General features: G+C 41.4%; 1 protein-coding gene across 7 annotated transcripts in view; it reads left to right on the forward strand.

Annotated features, from left to right (window-relative positions):
- TCF20 (transcription factor 20) overlaps positions 1-15,771 on the forward strand; it is a 116,709-nt gene that overhangs the window by 93,603 nt on the left and 7,335 nt on the right. For all 7 annotated transcript variants that reach the window (XM_085225119.1, XM_085225145.1, XM_085225132.1 and 4 more), the window contains 2 exons: positions 6,340-6,433; positions 13,265-13,314. In XM_085225119.1, the coding sequence (XP_085081245.1) occupies positions 6,340-6,433; positions 13,265-13,314 (144 nt within the window). The remainder of the gene's footprint in view (positions 1-6,339; positions 6,434-13,264; positions 13,315-15,771) is intronic.

Below are 15,771 nucleotides of genomic sequence, written 5' to 3' on the forward strand. Positions count from 1 at the left end.
AGGTGTGTGTGGAGAGATGAGTAGATGTTTTCTGTCTTCTTTACCAGCAACAGCTCTAGAGTTGTCTCTTTCAAATCGCTGTTCACAGCCAGTGACGCATCTGTCCCTGATGAATTTGCCTAATCTGATGTTGAAATGGCTTGTCTTTTGGCCAGCATAGCCGCCCTTGGCATTGAGTTTTATTGTCTAATTATTTGTTGTGTAGAGACGTGGATTTATTTTAGATCTCTAACCTGCAGTCTGATGATTGCATTATTTGCTGCTTCTCCTTGAAAGTGGCTAGGAATCATTCCCACATGCACACAATACTTGATTTGTAGATCTCAATCCCATTTCGGTTACCTCTCTTCCAAAATACTTAACTCCCTTCCCACATGGAAGCTCTTCATATTCCTGCTTACCTCTGTGGTCTTTATGTTATTTTTCCTGATATGTTGTATTCCTTTATTGACAGGGTGGCCAGAACCACATATATATTCAGGGTGTCAGGATACTATAAGACTAATATTTGGACGTAATGATGACTTTGCTTTCATTATCAGTTTCTGTTCCTAGTAACTGCGTTCTGTCTTTTTTTGCAGTTGCAAGTACTGTATGGTGTGTCTAGGATGACTCCTTTTATCTTCTCATGAGTAGTAACAGCGAATTTAGAGTCTGTAATCATGTACATGTATAGATGAAAATATTTTTCTCCATGTGTATCATTTTGGACTTACCAACATTTAAGTTTCATCCCCATTTTATCATGCAGTTACCCAGCATAGTAAGATCTTTTTTTGCAGCTCCTTACCATTGAGATTTGGCCTTCTTGGATAATTTTGCACAGTTTGCAAGGTTTTCCACATTATTGTTCAGCCTCGTTTTGAGATTTAGTACAGACAGCCCAGGTGTCTGCATAAGGCCTCAGAAATCTTTGCTGCAAGCCATTCCTTGTCATAACAAACAATTTATTTCTATTTTTGTTACTTTCTGTTTTTTCTTTGAGTTGGGGGAAATAAGATGTGATCATTGTTCATTTGAAGTGCTTCTGCTGTACTGCAATCAGTTTAATCGGTTTTGTGTGTATCAAATAGGATTTCCCTTTTTAAGATGTTTTTTAGCTCTGGTATTTCATTCTTTTCCGTGCCATCCATTTTGAGCTGCAGCTTCTCTTTGTGCTTCAGCAGCCCATGCAGCACTGCAGTTCTGACTCTTCACTGTATTTCTTCATGCAGCTTTACAGCACAGCTTTACAATATCTTCCAGATTGTTGATTTATCTGTTTGCTGAAATCTCGAAATCTAAAGTAGTCCTTACTTTGTTGAATCCATGATAGCTGCCCAATTCTGCTGCCGTGATTATTTTTCCTTACTGATACTTGACTTGCTTGCTGCAGAAGTAGATCTCCATTGAGAGGTGGTACCTCTTCACAGTGCAAGTTTGAAGGACTTTTTTTCTTCTTTTTAATTGTGGGGTTCATTTTTCTGACGTTCTGTACATGTTTTTGTAGAGAACTTCAATTGTTTTACAGAAAACGGAGCAAACCATTCCATATCCTTTTCTGCTGCTTGTTATCTCAAGCCCCAATCACAAAAGCAATTTTTCATTAATCAGTATCTCTGCATCAGCGAAGAAGCTTTCTCTTCTGCTTCCTAACAATGTCAGCCCACCATCATCTTTTTCCATCTCAGTCCCTTTTAACAGCAGCCTACCCAAATCACTTCTTCCTTTCACTTACAGCATACAGCACTTTTCACCACTGTGTGTGGCAGCAAACATCTCGCAGCTTTCCTCGCAGCTCCCTGGATGCAGTCATCTCCCCGTGCCCCACTTGCCAGGAAGCACAACAGGGCATAGAATTGAAAAAGTACAAAAAATTCATACAGTGTAGAAAGTGAAGATTTTGCCTTTGTAATTAATACTATACTTCTTTCTTTTTTCTTTTTTTTAAGCTGGTTGCTTTGCGTTTTAATCCATGTATGTGTTCTTGACGCTGGTATTCAGGAAGGTTGAAACAAGGGAATGGGGAGCAAAGTGAAGGAAAAGGGGAGAAAACAGAGGGAAAACACAATGCTGTGCTTTGGGGAAAGGAATTTAGAACGAAGCCTGAGTGTGGGGCGCTGGTGGGAACCTGAAATAAGCAACCAATGGGCAAGAAAGTTCTCCTAATAAAGTCTCCAGTCAAAAATGATTGAGTGTGCAGAGCCAACCCAAAAACCTTAAAGCAAAAGGAATGCAGCTGGAGGACGTCATAGCGTTGTGAGTGAATCAGAACCTCTCCTCTGAGCTGTGGTGGTTGTCCTAATACTTCTCATGCTTCATACTGGTGTTACTTCATTTTGGAAGACAGAGAATAATGAGCTGTAAAGAGGAAGAAATGGGCTGCTAGTAGCATGGAGGAGTTAAGAGGCTGTATCTGGCTTTCATACTATTGATAATTTAGTTCAAGGGATGGAGTGTCTCTTCTAAATGGCACTTTTCAGTCTCTCCAGCCTATTGTAAGTGAGATGTATGTGCGTTGTGGCCAGAGATGAATTGTGGAGATAGGACCTCTGAATCAATCTTCACTGTGTGGTCTTCTTTTTCTTCTTTTTTTCTTTAATTTAAGCCAGGAGTTGATTAGCTGCCTGGCAATGATTGCTGCCCCTTGGCACCTCCCATTGGAAGCACACTCCAAGCACCAGCTTTCTGCTGTCAGGCAGGGCAGGTTAAGCAGGCTGCTTACTGAGCAAAAGGAATTTCTCTTCCCATGAGAGGCCAAGTGCTGCTACCGTGGCAGGGAATGCTCTAATTCCTGTGGAGGTGACAAGCAGGCTGCTACCCTCTGCTGGTGAGTGGCTGCAGGATGGCGGTGGACTTTGGGTTTAGATTTGCTCATGGGTATAAATAGAATGATAACAGATCATTGAGCCCAGTTTATTTATTTCATGTATGAAATTCCCTGGTTTTGTTTGGGTTTTAGAAAGTTTTCCAATTGCAGTGTACCCATTATCTGTCTGTCTATTTCTGGAACGTAAATGCGTAAGGATATCGTTCTCACCAGAGCCTCAAAAGGCGCTGACGGGAGCTGTGCATCTTTTTATCTTTCAAGGCACAACTGTAGCGTCTTGCAAATGAGAACTGAAACCATCTAGAATTTTTTACATTTGCTATATTCTGTGTGTTTTGGAAAAACTTGGAGACATTTGGAAACTACGTGGCATTGTTATCATTTCTTTCAACAATTCAGTGGTGGATTCCGAAGTTATTTTAGACCATGTAACTTCATAGGATTTCTGCTTTGTTCAGTCGCTGTGTGGTGTGTCAAGAAGGAAGGACTCAAAAGAAAAGAGTAGTTACTGTGTTGTGGTTCCCCCTGCTTCCCCTGGAAGAAGCAGATGGTCGGGGGTCCCAGGAGGTAGGAGAAACGGGGCCATTAGACTGTCAGTGGCTTGTGAAAAGCAGAAGCATCTGGCAGAATGGAGACTTGTTCAGCAGCAGGGGAGCCAGCAGCAGCAGATGATCTCTGCCTTGAGCAGTCAATGGTGTTGTAGTCCGCTGGGGAATCGCTGCTGTGGGCGTAGCTGCAGGTAACCTTGGCAATAATCTAGTTGGTCCGGCAGACTGAAAACAAGGGAAGAAAAGGCTCGGTGCTCATCCTCAGCCAACTAGTCACCCACTTTTCCTGCCTGATCGGTCCCAACTACAACCTCTATGAAGATATCTGTGCCCATCCTCAGCTGAGCACTACGGGCACATTGAAAATCTGTCAGAAGGCTGGTCGTATTCCCACTGAGAGTTTCAGAATAGCAGGATGAACCACATTCGATGCAATGAAGAATTAGTTCAAAGACTAAATTAACATTTGGAAAAGTATCAAAAATGTTGCTAGGGGTCTTTTTGTTTTCAGCTGTATCGCACAGTGCGCTCTTACGATGTGCCTTTTTAGTTTTAAGAAATCTTTGACACAGCTGCAGTTTAATCTCTGCTGTTGCAGTTCATAGGCTCCTGCTGACTGCTCTGTGCAGGACACAGTGTTCCAGGGAAGAATGACCTCTGCTGTTGCAACGGCGCAGTGGTACTTCAAAGATGAGATAAAGTGGGGAGGACAGAATGCCTCTGAGGGACAACGCTAGAAATTCATATCCTTGTTCAAAAAGAATAGTTGATTTGGGTTCTGTCCTGTTAGAATAATTAATCTTAGTCTGCCACATCTGAGAGGGAGTATAAAGCTTGCAGGTAAAGCACTCTGATCCAGAGCTCCTCGAGCTGCACTTTGTGAATACTTGGCATAGGTGAATCCGGGACTGCTGCCAGTACACAATAATCTTATAAGGTTGATTCCATAGCCAGGAAGACCCATTTTTTATGCATGAAACTCAGTTTTACTCCCATGAGAGAGCGAATTACATTGCTGTTTGGCCAGAGGTCCATGTGTTTCAGTGTGCATTTAAATATTGTGTTAGATTTTATTATTATTCTTTTAATGTTTGGAAACCAGCATTCATGTTCTGACAGGCAAAAATAAGCTTCCTGGGTGTCTCTTTCGGGCCCCAGGGGCACCTTCCTTACATTATAAATAGTAGTTTGTCATGACACACATTCACTGCTTAGAAGATAGAAACAATATTAAATCGGAATGTTGAAAAAGAGAATGTTGAAGATCAGGCTCGAAAAGCTTTGGCATAACTGAAAAGAGAAGGCAGCATTTGAGACTAGAGTTGTACATGTCATGAGAAGTGATGCCTCACAAGCTTTGCTGCTAGTTGCATCTGCTTTGATTTGAAGAGGGCCACCTGGTTTATGGCTGGAGCTAATTTTGCTTTCATCCTCATTCAGTCGTTTAAATGCAACCTAGTCATTGCTGTCTGCATCACACAAAATAGCAGGAAGAGCAACAACTGTCAGCTATTCCTAGGTTTTTTGCAAAGTGCTGCAATCAAAACCCTGTTTGTTTGGAGTGAGGGATTTCTCTGTGGCTGTAATCATTGGCCACGTCTGTCCTGCAGGCCTGCAACTGCCACGTGTGTAAGTCAGGGATGTAAGATGTGCTGTCTTGCTGATGCAGCCATCCTGGCATATGAGCCTCCTCGTTTGGCAGAAAAATGGTGCTTTTGTGCAGTGCCAGGTATGCTGCTGGTTCAAGCACATCTGTTCCATGTGCTGTATGGCTGTTGCATGCTGGTAGAGTTGATGGAGTGCATGTAATTTGACAACAGTTTCTTCAATAGGAGGAGAGATTTTAGGTCATCTCATCCATGTGCAATCATTCACCAAAGCGACTTTTCGTAGCCTAAGTTCAAGGTGAATTGTACCAGGTATATGAAGCCATGTTGTGCTGGTCATGTTTATCAGCAAACCCAGAGTTTCTGTGTTTCTTAGGTACATCTGAGAAGTTGTAGTTAATGTTTTTCTGCCAGTGATCTTCTTGCATTTTACTTTTCAAATAGGAGTGGTCTCTCAGCCTTCTGCTAGGTGTGACTTAAGTGTTTTTTCTTTGCAAAATGTTAATTCGCCAGCTTTCATCAGGACTGGAGATTAGTTAATGAAAATCACTCACTGTATCCATTCAGTAAGAGGAGTTGTCTGAATGAGGTGCGCTGTAGGCCTACATCCGTAAAGTCACTCGGGAGGAAGTAAATGGGTGATGGGTTTCATCCTGTTGCGTTCACATCTGTCTGGTAATACAATCAAATACATCATTGACCAGTTGAGGCGATAGGATTTAGGTAATGGAACTTGAACGTGTTCGTCAGATGAATCTTTCTGCTTTGAAAATAAATATGTAGCATCTTTCTAGCACTGTGAGCACTTCTTCAGGAGAAGTGCCATTTCTGTGACAGTGAGGTATTTTTCCTTGAGAGCATCTTCCCCTGTTCCAGGTAAACCTTTCTTCATCACCTGTGAATAAATGTTCAACTTGGCCTTGATCTTCCTGAACAGCTAGTGGCGATGAAACTGATGTCAGTGAATTACTTTTGCACTAATGGTGTCCTCTAAATCATCTTTGTCATGCTAATTTTCATTTTTAAGCTGCTGTAGATTCAAAAAAGCTCTTTTCCAATTTTAACACTGATGTCATTGTCAGGTGCTGAAACATGGGTCAGTGAGATGGATTTGAGAGAAGTGTTCCAAGTTCTATCTGAATGACTGGTGTGAGCATTTGGTCTACCTTGCCTGGTTAAGCACAGCTGAAAAGTTTTGCGTTTGAAACAGCTTATGTTGCCTTTTGAACAAAGGCCTTTCTTTCTGTGGTGTATAAAGACATAACATTGTGATACTCAAGAAATGTGTGCTGGAACATGGTTGATTCCCAGCAAAACGCACATATTTGGAATTATTGTTACAGTCTTCATTGCCATTTCTTGGTTTCCCTTTCAGAAATGTTCCCATTGCCAGGAACCAGGAGCCACCTTAGGCTGCTACAACAAAGGCTGCTCCTTCCGATACCATTACCCATGTGCCATCGATGCAGGTAAGAAGAAATGACACGCTAACTGTATGTCTAACTACTAATGTAGTAACAGAAAGGATGACGGATCACATCAGAGAAACATCGTACAGTAATGCACTGGGACAAAATGGAACTTGCAGTAATAGGTATCTACCTGAAAGTGCAGAAGAAGACTGTTTTTTACAGAACACAGCTGCAGCAACTGGAATGCAGCTGCTATGTGAGAATGGCAAAAAAAGAAAAGGATGCAAGCAACCAGAAAGACATGTCCCCTCTTTCAGAGTATCACTTGTGAAGATAAGTATAATAGTGATTTCAGGTGGAGAGTGTCTGTAGTATCTTCAGTACCACTAGCAATACAGCCTTTCTTCTCCTTCTTTAGAAGCTGGTCTGTTGACTAGGTCCAGATTTTATCATTGGACAAGCTAATGGTTTGCAGAATTTGCACCTTTTATTCAGTGATTAGAGGAGGAGTTTGGAGTTCTGTGAGTACACGTGCCTTTATGGAATGTATTATTTACCTGGTGTGAACAGAGATTGTATAGAAGACAGGACAATTGGTTGCAAGAAAAAAGCTTTACTAGAATGTTGTTAATAGAAGTCTGGAAATTAAAACAGAATAAAAGATTTGGATTGTGCAGTCTCCTCTGACACAAGGAAAGGTAAGAGGAATGCATGTAAGGTATGTCACAACAAGGTTCTGTGAGTTATAAACTATCTTCAGCTATGAGCTTGTGGTTGAGTTGGTATTTTGTGTACAACAGTAAGTTTTCCCTGGAGATAAACTTTATTCTTGGACTATAAAAAAAAAAAAAAAAACAACCAAAACAGTTTAGAATAAATAATGCCCAGCTCTTCCAGTATTCTGTAACTCACTTCCCACATTGTACAAAACTTAGTCTGATTGCAAGGAGGTAAGGATTCAAGTTTGCATCTCTTGACTGGCATATAAATGCAAGCTTCCAATTTGTTATCGCATTTCCACAGCAGACCACTTCTTTCTCCACCTGTTCTGTGCTATTTTTCAAATACTACAGTGCTTGAAGTAGGTTTGCTCATTTCTGAAGGACCACATTTCACTTCTTGCTGTGAAATCCTACCCTACTGGAGCATCGCATTTTATTCCAATAGAAATTTATTTAATACAAAGAGTACTGCAGTGGAATATGACTGATACCACAGTATAGATAGAGAAGCCTTGATTGTACATGAAATGCAGTGTTAAAGAAACATTCAGGTTGCAGAAATTGCATACACAAAAAAGGGCAGAAATAAGGCTGTCCTTGTAAATTTAATGTTGATCTCTTAGGAATATATCTTAGGAAATAGATAGGGCTCCACCTCAACTCACAGGATGAAGGAATACTCCATTAATGAACATCACATTATCCACACTTTGTGATTCTGTGTTTTATTGAGTGAAATTTTCCCATCTCAGTTCAGAAAGTAGAGCTGTGAAATTCTGTACTCTTTATCTCTGAAGAGTTTTGTTAACATCAGCAAACTTGTACATGTATTTAGTGATTTGTTTCTGGTTTATGACTTCTCATTTTCTGTGCCATGAAGACACAAGGTAAAGTTACAGTGAATGTGCCCAGTAGTTCAGGGTGCTTAATAAGAATTTTTGTGTACAGGATGTAGCATTTTCTGTGTTTCAAATACAGATAACAAAATTAAGATATTGTCCTTTTTCTTCAGATATATTTTCCCCATTAACACTACTTCTGAAAATGCAGTAGGATTCTCCAGATGACACATTTACTGAACAATCTGACTGATTCTCAAGAGCAGTTTTGCATGGAAGAGGCAGTGTTCTATGGAAAACCAGTATATAGTCCTACTCTTAAATCCATACTATTAAATCCATGCTAAATGTAATATAATATGTTTACCATATAATTCGTTGAAGAGGGCTACCTTACATTTGGTATTGCCTAACATTCATTTTGACACTGTAACCTTTGAGGCTTTTTTAGAGTAGCTTTCTGTGTTCAAGTTCCAAGGCTGTGCTTGCTTCATTTTCTTCTACTCTAAATTCTGTCATGAGACATAGCTTTGTCATGTGGCCATCTGTCAGAGGGCACCATTCCAAGCTGGTTTACCCACTTAGAGTAATATGGCAAGAATAAATTGCAAGCCACTGGGTAGATTAGAGCTGCATGGAGATGGGGTACTTCGGCTGTTTCAGAAGCTATACTTAAACAGTAGTAGAGGAATGATGAAACTTGTGAATCTCTGTGTTCAGTCCAGGAACAGTATGATTTACTGAGAACAAGGACTCAGGCCTCTTTTCTCCCTCTTCCTCTCCTCTCTCCTCATTCTTCCTCTCTCTTCATTCTGCTTTTCCTCTGTTTCCTCTCGTCCCACTAATTCTTAGTCTTCAGTCTTCTGGCAGAAACACACTCCTGATGTAGTCTTCTCTTCCTTCTGCTGACTCTCTCCCAACCCAGCCAATCCCATTTACTTCCCTCAGTCTTTGCATAAGTCTCACATCTTACTCTGTGGGATCACATGCTTCTGATTCCATTCATCCTTAATTCCCTCCTCTTGACTTCTAGCCCTACTCTGTGCAACCTGCCAGCTTGCACTCTATTTCCAGCCCCACATTCCCATCCCATTATCCTTTTTACTTCTGCTGCCTTCTGGACCAGAGCTTCCCATTTTGCAGTAGAGAAATGACCATGTCCTTTCTTGAGACTTCCTGGGCCTTCAAAGGGATCCCCGACAACTTTGCAGCTTTTGGCTCTGACGCTTAAATCTAAGGCCCAAGAAGAAGCACATTTGTTGGAATTGCAAAGGATTTAGCTACTAAAACAGAAGAAATCTCTCTGAGAATGTGCAGATTAAAATCCCCTTACCTCCTTGCGCAGGGTGACATTTGCTGATTTTGTGGTAAGTTGCAGGAGAATGCCTTGGCTAAAATTCTGGTCCCATAGCAAACCAGAATATTGTTAGAGTCTTTCAGAGAAAGTTTGCAGGGATGTTGAGCACTGGCAGAATTTTTCCAGGAAAGAGTTTTAAGGAAATGGTTAGACTGCTTTAGCTGAGGTGTTGAACCAAAACAAACAGAAGAGCCCAGCTTGAAGTACATTCTTGCAATTGAAAATTTCAGCCTGATGACGTGACAGTAAGACCTTCCTTGCAGTTCTTTTCATCTGTGGGAATAATCAAGCTGTCTTAATCTATAGATGCTCTTCCAGTCAGTATAAAAGAAACAAGCTGTAAGGAATAGGACTTCATTTTCATTTATGGTCAAACAAAAAATGTGGGCTTCCTGGAGAAGCAAATCAGCATTCTCTTCTCTCTCATCAGCCTGCTGTCTGCCTATAAACCTTTTTATTGGTGATGCAGTGCTGCTGCAGTGAATCAGATGTAGGTATTTCTCAAGTTCCCTGAGCCCTGTGGTAGTTCGCTTTGAAGTCAGCCGCTCACTATGAAAGATGCAGCCACCTTAAAGGAGCTGATGCCGAGTCCTCAGAAGTTTGTGCAGACATTTACAACATGCTCAGGCCTTCAGAATACATACGACTGCTTCTATATCCTAGAAAAAAAAATCCAGAAGCACTTACTGAAATGCTTTTTAGGGTATGTCAAGTCATAAACGCTAAGTGCTCAACAGAGTGACTCTGGCATCCCTGGAAGTGTGAGCGTGCCATAGCTGAGACTCAGTATGTGTGTCCTGTGCCTGGGCAGCTGCACTGAGCTGAAGTGTCTCTCTGCCTCTGAGTTGCTTGGATTAGGAGCGAGTGCCCTGTCAGCTCCTGTGCCTTATCATGTGAAGGGCAGCACATTTGCAGTGAAGTACTTTGTGCCAGCCCTGCTGAGGAGCCACATTTTGGGCAGCTGACACTAAGTGGCTGCTGTGCGGGGCATGTGTCTTCCTAAGCTTCCAGTTAGTACATTTGGATGCTTTCGTATATCCCAATTCAGTCTTCCTTTTAATCTCCTCTCATACAAAATAATCTCTGGCAATGTAGGGTGTGTTTCTGTGCGAGAGAACTGTGCAAAAGACAGCTGAACTCCTGCTGGCCATTTGCATAAAAATCAAGATTAGTAGTGCCACTTAAATAATTTTTACATGGAAATGACTGTGGTTAACATTGTCTGTGTTTAGCTTTTGTCTGTCCAAATTTACAAAGAGCCTGTGATGTCTCAAGATAACTTAGTCCTGAAGATGTCTCCATGGAAACAGAATCTTTGTTTTGTGAAATTTGCTCTCTGCTCCCTGGGCTTGTTCCTTGCCACCTACAGTCAGATGGTGCAGCACTCTTGTACCCTCACCATCCAGCGCAGGGAGTAGCTCATACTGACATTTCGTGATTGCAAATTAGGTGAAAAAGAATAGTAGCAAAATAAAAAGGATTTTCAGAGAAGAGAAATTCCATGTCTTCACAAGTATCATTAAAGATGAGGAACAAGAACACAGAGAGTGAGGCAAAGCGTGAAGCCTGCAGAAGAAAAATTGCTTCCATTAGAAATGCTTTAGGCTTTTTCCTGACTGCTTTATGGAGAAAAATCTGTACAAACAAGGACGAGTCTCTGCTCTTTTTCTCTTTCTGCCATGATAAGCTGATGGTAGCCTACGTGTCTGCTGACTTGGTGGTGAATTGTAATCTGTGGTATAAAATCCTTGGAACTGCCAGTTGAAACCCAGGCCAGCTTGGTAATGTTGAGCAATTTTTTCTGGTTTACTGCTGTTCTTTTGATTTTTATAGGGAGCAGTTGGTTTTCTACAGTTGTCCCTTAAGAAAAACAAAAAATTGTCATTAATTGGGATTGCTATTAGTATTTACAAGAAAAAATGCCAAACTTATTAAGAAACAGAGCTCCATTCTCTGATCAAGCCTGAAGTGCAAGGTGTCTGACTTTCCTTCCTAATACTTGTGCCATCTTCCTTTTAGATAGAGAAGTGCATTCATTACTGATGTCGAATTTCCAAGAAAAAAAAATCCTTTTCTAACATGCTGTGTATATTTTCTGATCACTGCTCTATGTATTTTTAATGATTACTGTATTATACAGTAATAATTCAGTATATAGTTGAAATGTACAATTCCTGCCCTTACAACAAGACAACAATTTACTTTATTTCTTTTCTGTTATTTGTTAATGCTGCATATGAAATCGTTATCCCTGGGAGGATTAAAGGTTTTACTCTTCTTTGCTAAAATCTCTCGATTAACTTTGTTCACTGCACGCTGTTTCCCTTTGATTCAGGCCAGAGGCATTCGTGTTGGAACATAAACGTTGCATAGTGGAGGGATGCTCTGCCAAGGCTTGGGTGTCTAGGAAGCCTTTCCCTCAAGCTTTAGTTGCAATCTCCTGCTGTCTGCTAAACTCTTCCAGCAGATTGAAACAGCAGGTAGCGCTGGTTATGCTACATACTTAAGAGCGTTTTAAATTAGCACATTTTATTTACCATCACGCCGCTTTCCTTGCTGGCTGTTTGGATAGGTTGAAAAGATGGAAGGTCATAGGCAACTTGCTGAATTCTCCTAGTGTCAGCCAGTGCCCATGGTGCAGGAGGTGATAGGAGGTAGCAACACCTGCACTGACACTGCCAGCAATGGAATGCTTTCTGAGCTGCTTTGTAGAATCCTAAACAAGCTCGACTTTGGTGCCCCAGTTTTTTTAATAGGTTTAAATCATTAATTAAACTGTTTCTTAGATCATAGAAGCTTTGCATACACAAATGTGCATGAAAAAGAGCGTGTCCAGCAGGTCGAGGGAGGTGATCCTCCCCCTCTACTCTGCCCTGGTAAGGCCTCATCTGGAGTACTGTGTCCAGTTCTGGGCTCCCCAGTACAAAAAAGACAGGGATCTCTTGGAAAGAGTCCAGCGGAGGGCCACAAAGATGGTGAAGGGCCTGGAGCATCTCCCCTATGAAGAAAGACTAAGTGAACTGGGTCTGTTCAGCCTTGAGAAAAGACAACTGAGAGGGGACCTGATCCAGATTTATAAATATCTGAGGTGTGGCGGCCATAGTGGTGAGGCCAGTCTCTTTTCAGTGGTACGTGGAGACAGGACGAGGGGAAACGGACATAAGCTGCAGCATAGGAAGTTTCGCACGAATGTGCATAAGAACTTCTTCACGGTGAGGGTGACGGAGCACTGGAACAGGCTGCCCAGGGGGGTTGTGGAGTCTCCTTCTCTGGAGATATTCAAGTCTCGCCTGGACGCCTACCTGTGCGACCTGGTGTAGGGAACTGCTTTGGCAGGGGGGTTGGTCTCGATGATCTCTAGAGGTCCCTTCCAACCCCTATAATTCTGTGATTCTGTGAAATCATGGAAGCAGATCCAACGGCAGCATGAGTGACCCAGCTACCAGACATACTGTCGAAGTGTAAACTGATCTTCAGGATTTGAGATTGTAAATAAACTGTCATATGCAACCATACCTAAGAGACAGTCACCCCTTCTCCCTCTGTTGTTGGTAGGCGTTGGGGTAAGATGAAAGACAACAATTATCTTAGGACCTGCAAAGCAGGGATTGTCTGTTTGGATGGGATGGATGTGTTTGACTTCCTTGTGCAAGGAAGGCCAGAGTAGCTGAAGGGGGTTGGGTTGCAGGATATGCAGTTTTGCTGTTGTGATTCTTTTGGATACAGAGGAGTAGGGAGGCTGGGGATGCTTAGGTTTGGTTACCCAGGTGACACTGGGGTGTGTAGTAATTTTAATTGCTACAACTTTGGGAGTGGAAGGGACAAATCTGCTGATAAGATAGTATTCCTAACAAAAAAAAAGATATTTGAATGAAAAATACATTGCCTGAGAAGCACAATTAACACATGTGGTGTATTATTCAAATTGTTTTTTATTAAAAATGTAATAAGTTGCTGTCTTCTCCTCTAGATTGTTTACTAAACGAAGAGAATTTCTCAGTGAGGTGCCCCAAGCACAAGGTAAGAATCCTCACCTGTATTAGACCTGTTTTTTTGCTGTCCTCTTCTGGTATTTAAATCTGCTTTAGTAGTTTTATATACCTGGATAACATCTGTAATCAGAGGTGCTTTTTTCTTCTGTGGTGCATGCTTGCAGTATATTCTGGGGGCACACATCAATTTAAGAAGAATACAGGGAGTTTAAGAAGATAAGTGAAGATTTTGCTGTGTCTGCTCAGTCATTCTTTAGATCCTTGATGATGCTTTAGAACCAGCTTCTTTTCCTGTTTTCTGTGTTAGAACTAAAACACTGCTCACTGCATCTGTTCAAGTGCTTCGTTGAAACTGTGGTGGTTTATTTTTCTTGGATTTACTGAGGCTGCAAGAAGGAAGAAGTAATAGCTCATGGAAAGGTTTCAACAGCTTTGGGAAACATTTAGACTACATCATGAACCATTGTTGTCTATGTGAAATACCTTGTCCTAGTGTTGTGGTTTAACCCAGCAGGTGGCTCAGCATCACACAGTCGTTTGCTCACTCTCCCCAGTGGGATGGGGAGAGAATAAAAACAAAAAAAAACAAAGTAGAATTCAAGAATTGAGATATATACTATTTCCTAAGATAGAGAAAAGCAAAAGGAAAATTGTTATGACTATATATATATATATGTATATATGTATATAGCAAGTGATGCGCAAGCAATTGCTCACCATCCCCTGACCAATGCCTAGCTACCCCAGTGAGCTGAACTTCCTCCTTTAGAACTCCTTCTGCTTGATGTCATCTGGTATGGAATATCCCTTTGGCCAGTTTTAGTCAGCTGTCCTAATTCAGTTCTCTGCCAGCTCCTTGGGCCCTTCCCTGCGAATAGCCTTGGCTTAGCAGGTAACTATAAGCATCCGTGTGTTCCCAACATTGTTTTTGTCCTCGAACCAAAACACAACATCATACCAGACACTCGGAAGAAAAGAATTCTGTCCCAGCTGAAACCAAGACATCTAGTTAAGTGGTAGTTACCTGACTGAGTCCTTTGATACATGTTTGGATCTTTGTTCTTTGGATCTTGACTTTTCTAAAGACTCACTGTATCCTGTTTTTGGTGTTGGATTCAGCATGATGCTTATGCCTAGAGTTTGGATATACTTCACTGAATGCAGACCAGTGGTGCTGGACTTCTATTGCTCTGTGTGGAAAGAGGAGACATAGCACATATTCTCTTGTGCATATGAACAATGTGATAAAGGGCTGGGAATATCCATCCTCTCTCTTGTCCCCCAACTTCCCCCTATCCATAAGTGAGGTTGCAACTCTGGGACCCTGTGGGTATCCATCACTGGTTTTAAATGCTCAGGAGTCTCCAGAAAAATGGCTACTCTTGTGGCCAGTTGGATGCCATATAAATTGTGTGAGAGCATGGATGGCCCATGCTGGAAAATAAATGATAATAGGAAACAATTCTGTTACTCTCATTTAGTCTCCATTTAGTTCTTGTCTGCAGATCTCTTCTCTGCCTAGAATTAGACTGACATCTGGTGGTCTTTTGTCTTCACAGATTATCTTTAGTCTGTCTTTTGTAAACATAAAAGAATTAGTCTCATAGTACTTTCTAGATGTTTTACCACAATATGATGTATTTAGACGGATGTATTTAAAATGTGCTGGAAGATTCTGGGAGCAATGAGTCTGTGATCCAGAACTGGCCTACTTTTCATCATATTAAAGAAAATAACGTACTCTGTGCAATTGTGGAGATGATGTTGACAATTTACAGCACGATTAAATTGATGTATTAACGCCTTCAGGTCTCCCCAAACAAAAATTGAAAGGGTGAGCTCCCCTTACTATGGAATGCAACAGCAGAAGTGCTATCTGCTGCCCGGCTTTGGATACTTGCCTGAAGAGAACAGGAAGATGACCTCTTTGAAAACTGTTTTATTTTCAGTACCTACTGCCTGAAGGGAAAGATAGTTCTGAAGTTTTTCATATCTGGCTTGGGTTACCAGTATTAGATTAGTATTATTACCATCACTTGCACTGGTGATGCCCAGACCATGAAAGGAAAAAACTACTTGGGGGAATCCAACTTCTGGAGATGATAGTGAAAAGGCACATTGATTTATTAAGTAATCTTGAGGAGCAGGAGGGGGTAGACTGCTAAATATGTTGATTAAGGTACTTCATGAAGCAATAAAAGTTGTGGATTTTGTTCAAAACTGTCCCACTTGCACAACCTGCTGTGTTGCTTTCAATACAGAAATTCAACATCAGCAACCTTTGACACTGCACTTTGTTGTCATTTGCTTAGTAAATACACGAATCATTTGCAGTCAAGCAGGGATTTTTTATTTTATTTTATTTTTTTTGCCTGCATGTGACTCAGCCCTTGCTCTGTGACTCACTGATGATTTCTGACAGCATACAATATTGCCCTGCTCCTTTTATTGTAGTAATTGGGAGGGGGAGTTCCAGCCAGTTGTA

Source organism: Meleagris gallopavo, chromosome 1 (assembly GCF_905368555.1).
Source record: "Meleagris gallopavo chromosome 1, MGAL_WU_HG_1.1, whole genome shotgun sequence".
Classification (NCBI taxonomy): Eukaryota; Metazoa; Chordata; class Aves; order Galliformes; family Phasianidae; genus Meleagris; species Meleagris gallopavo.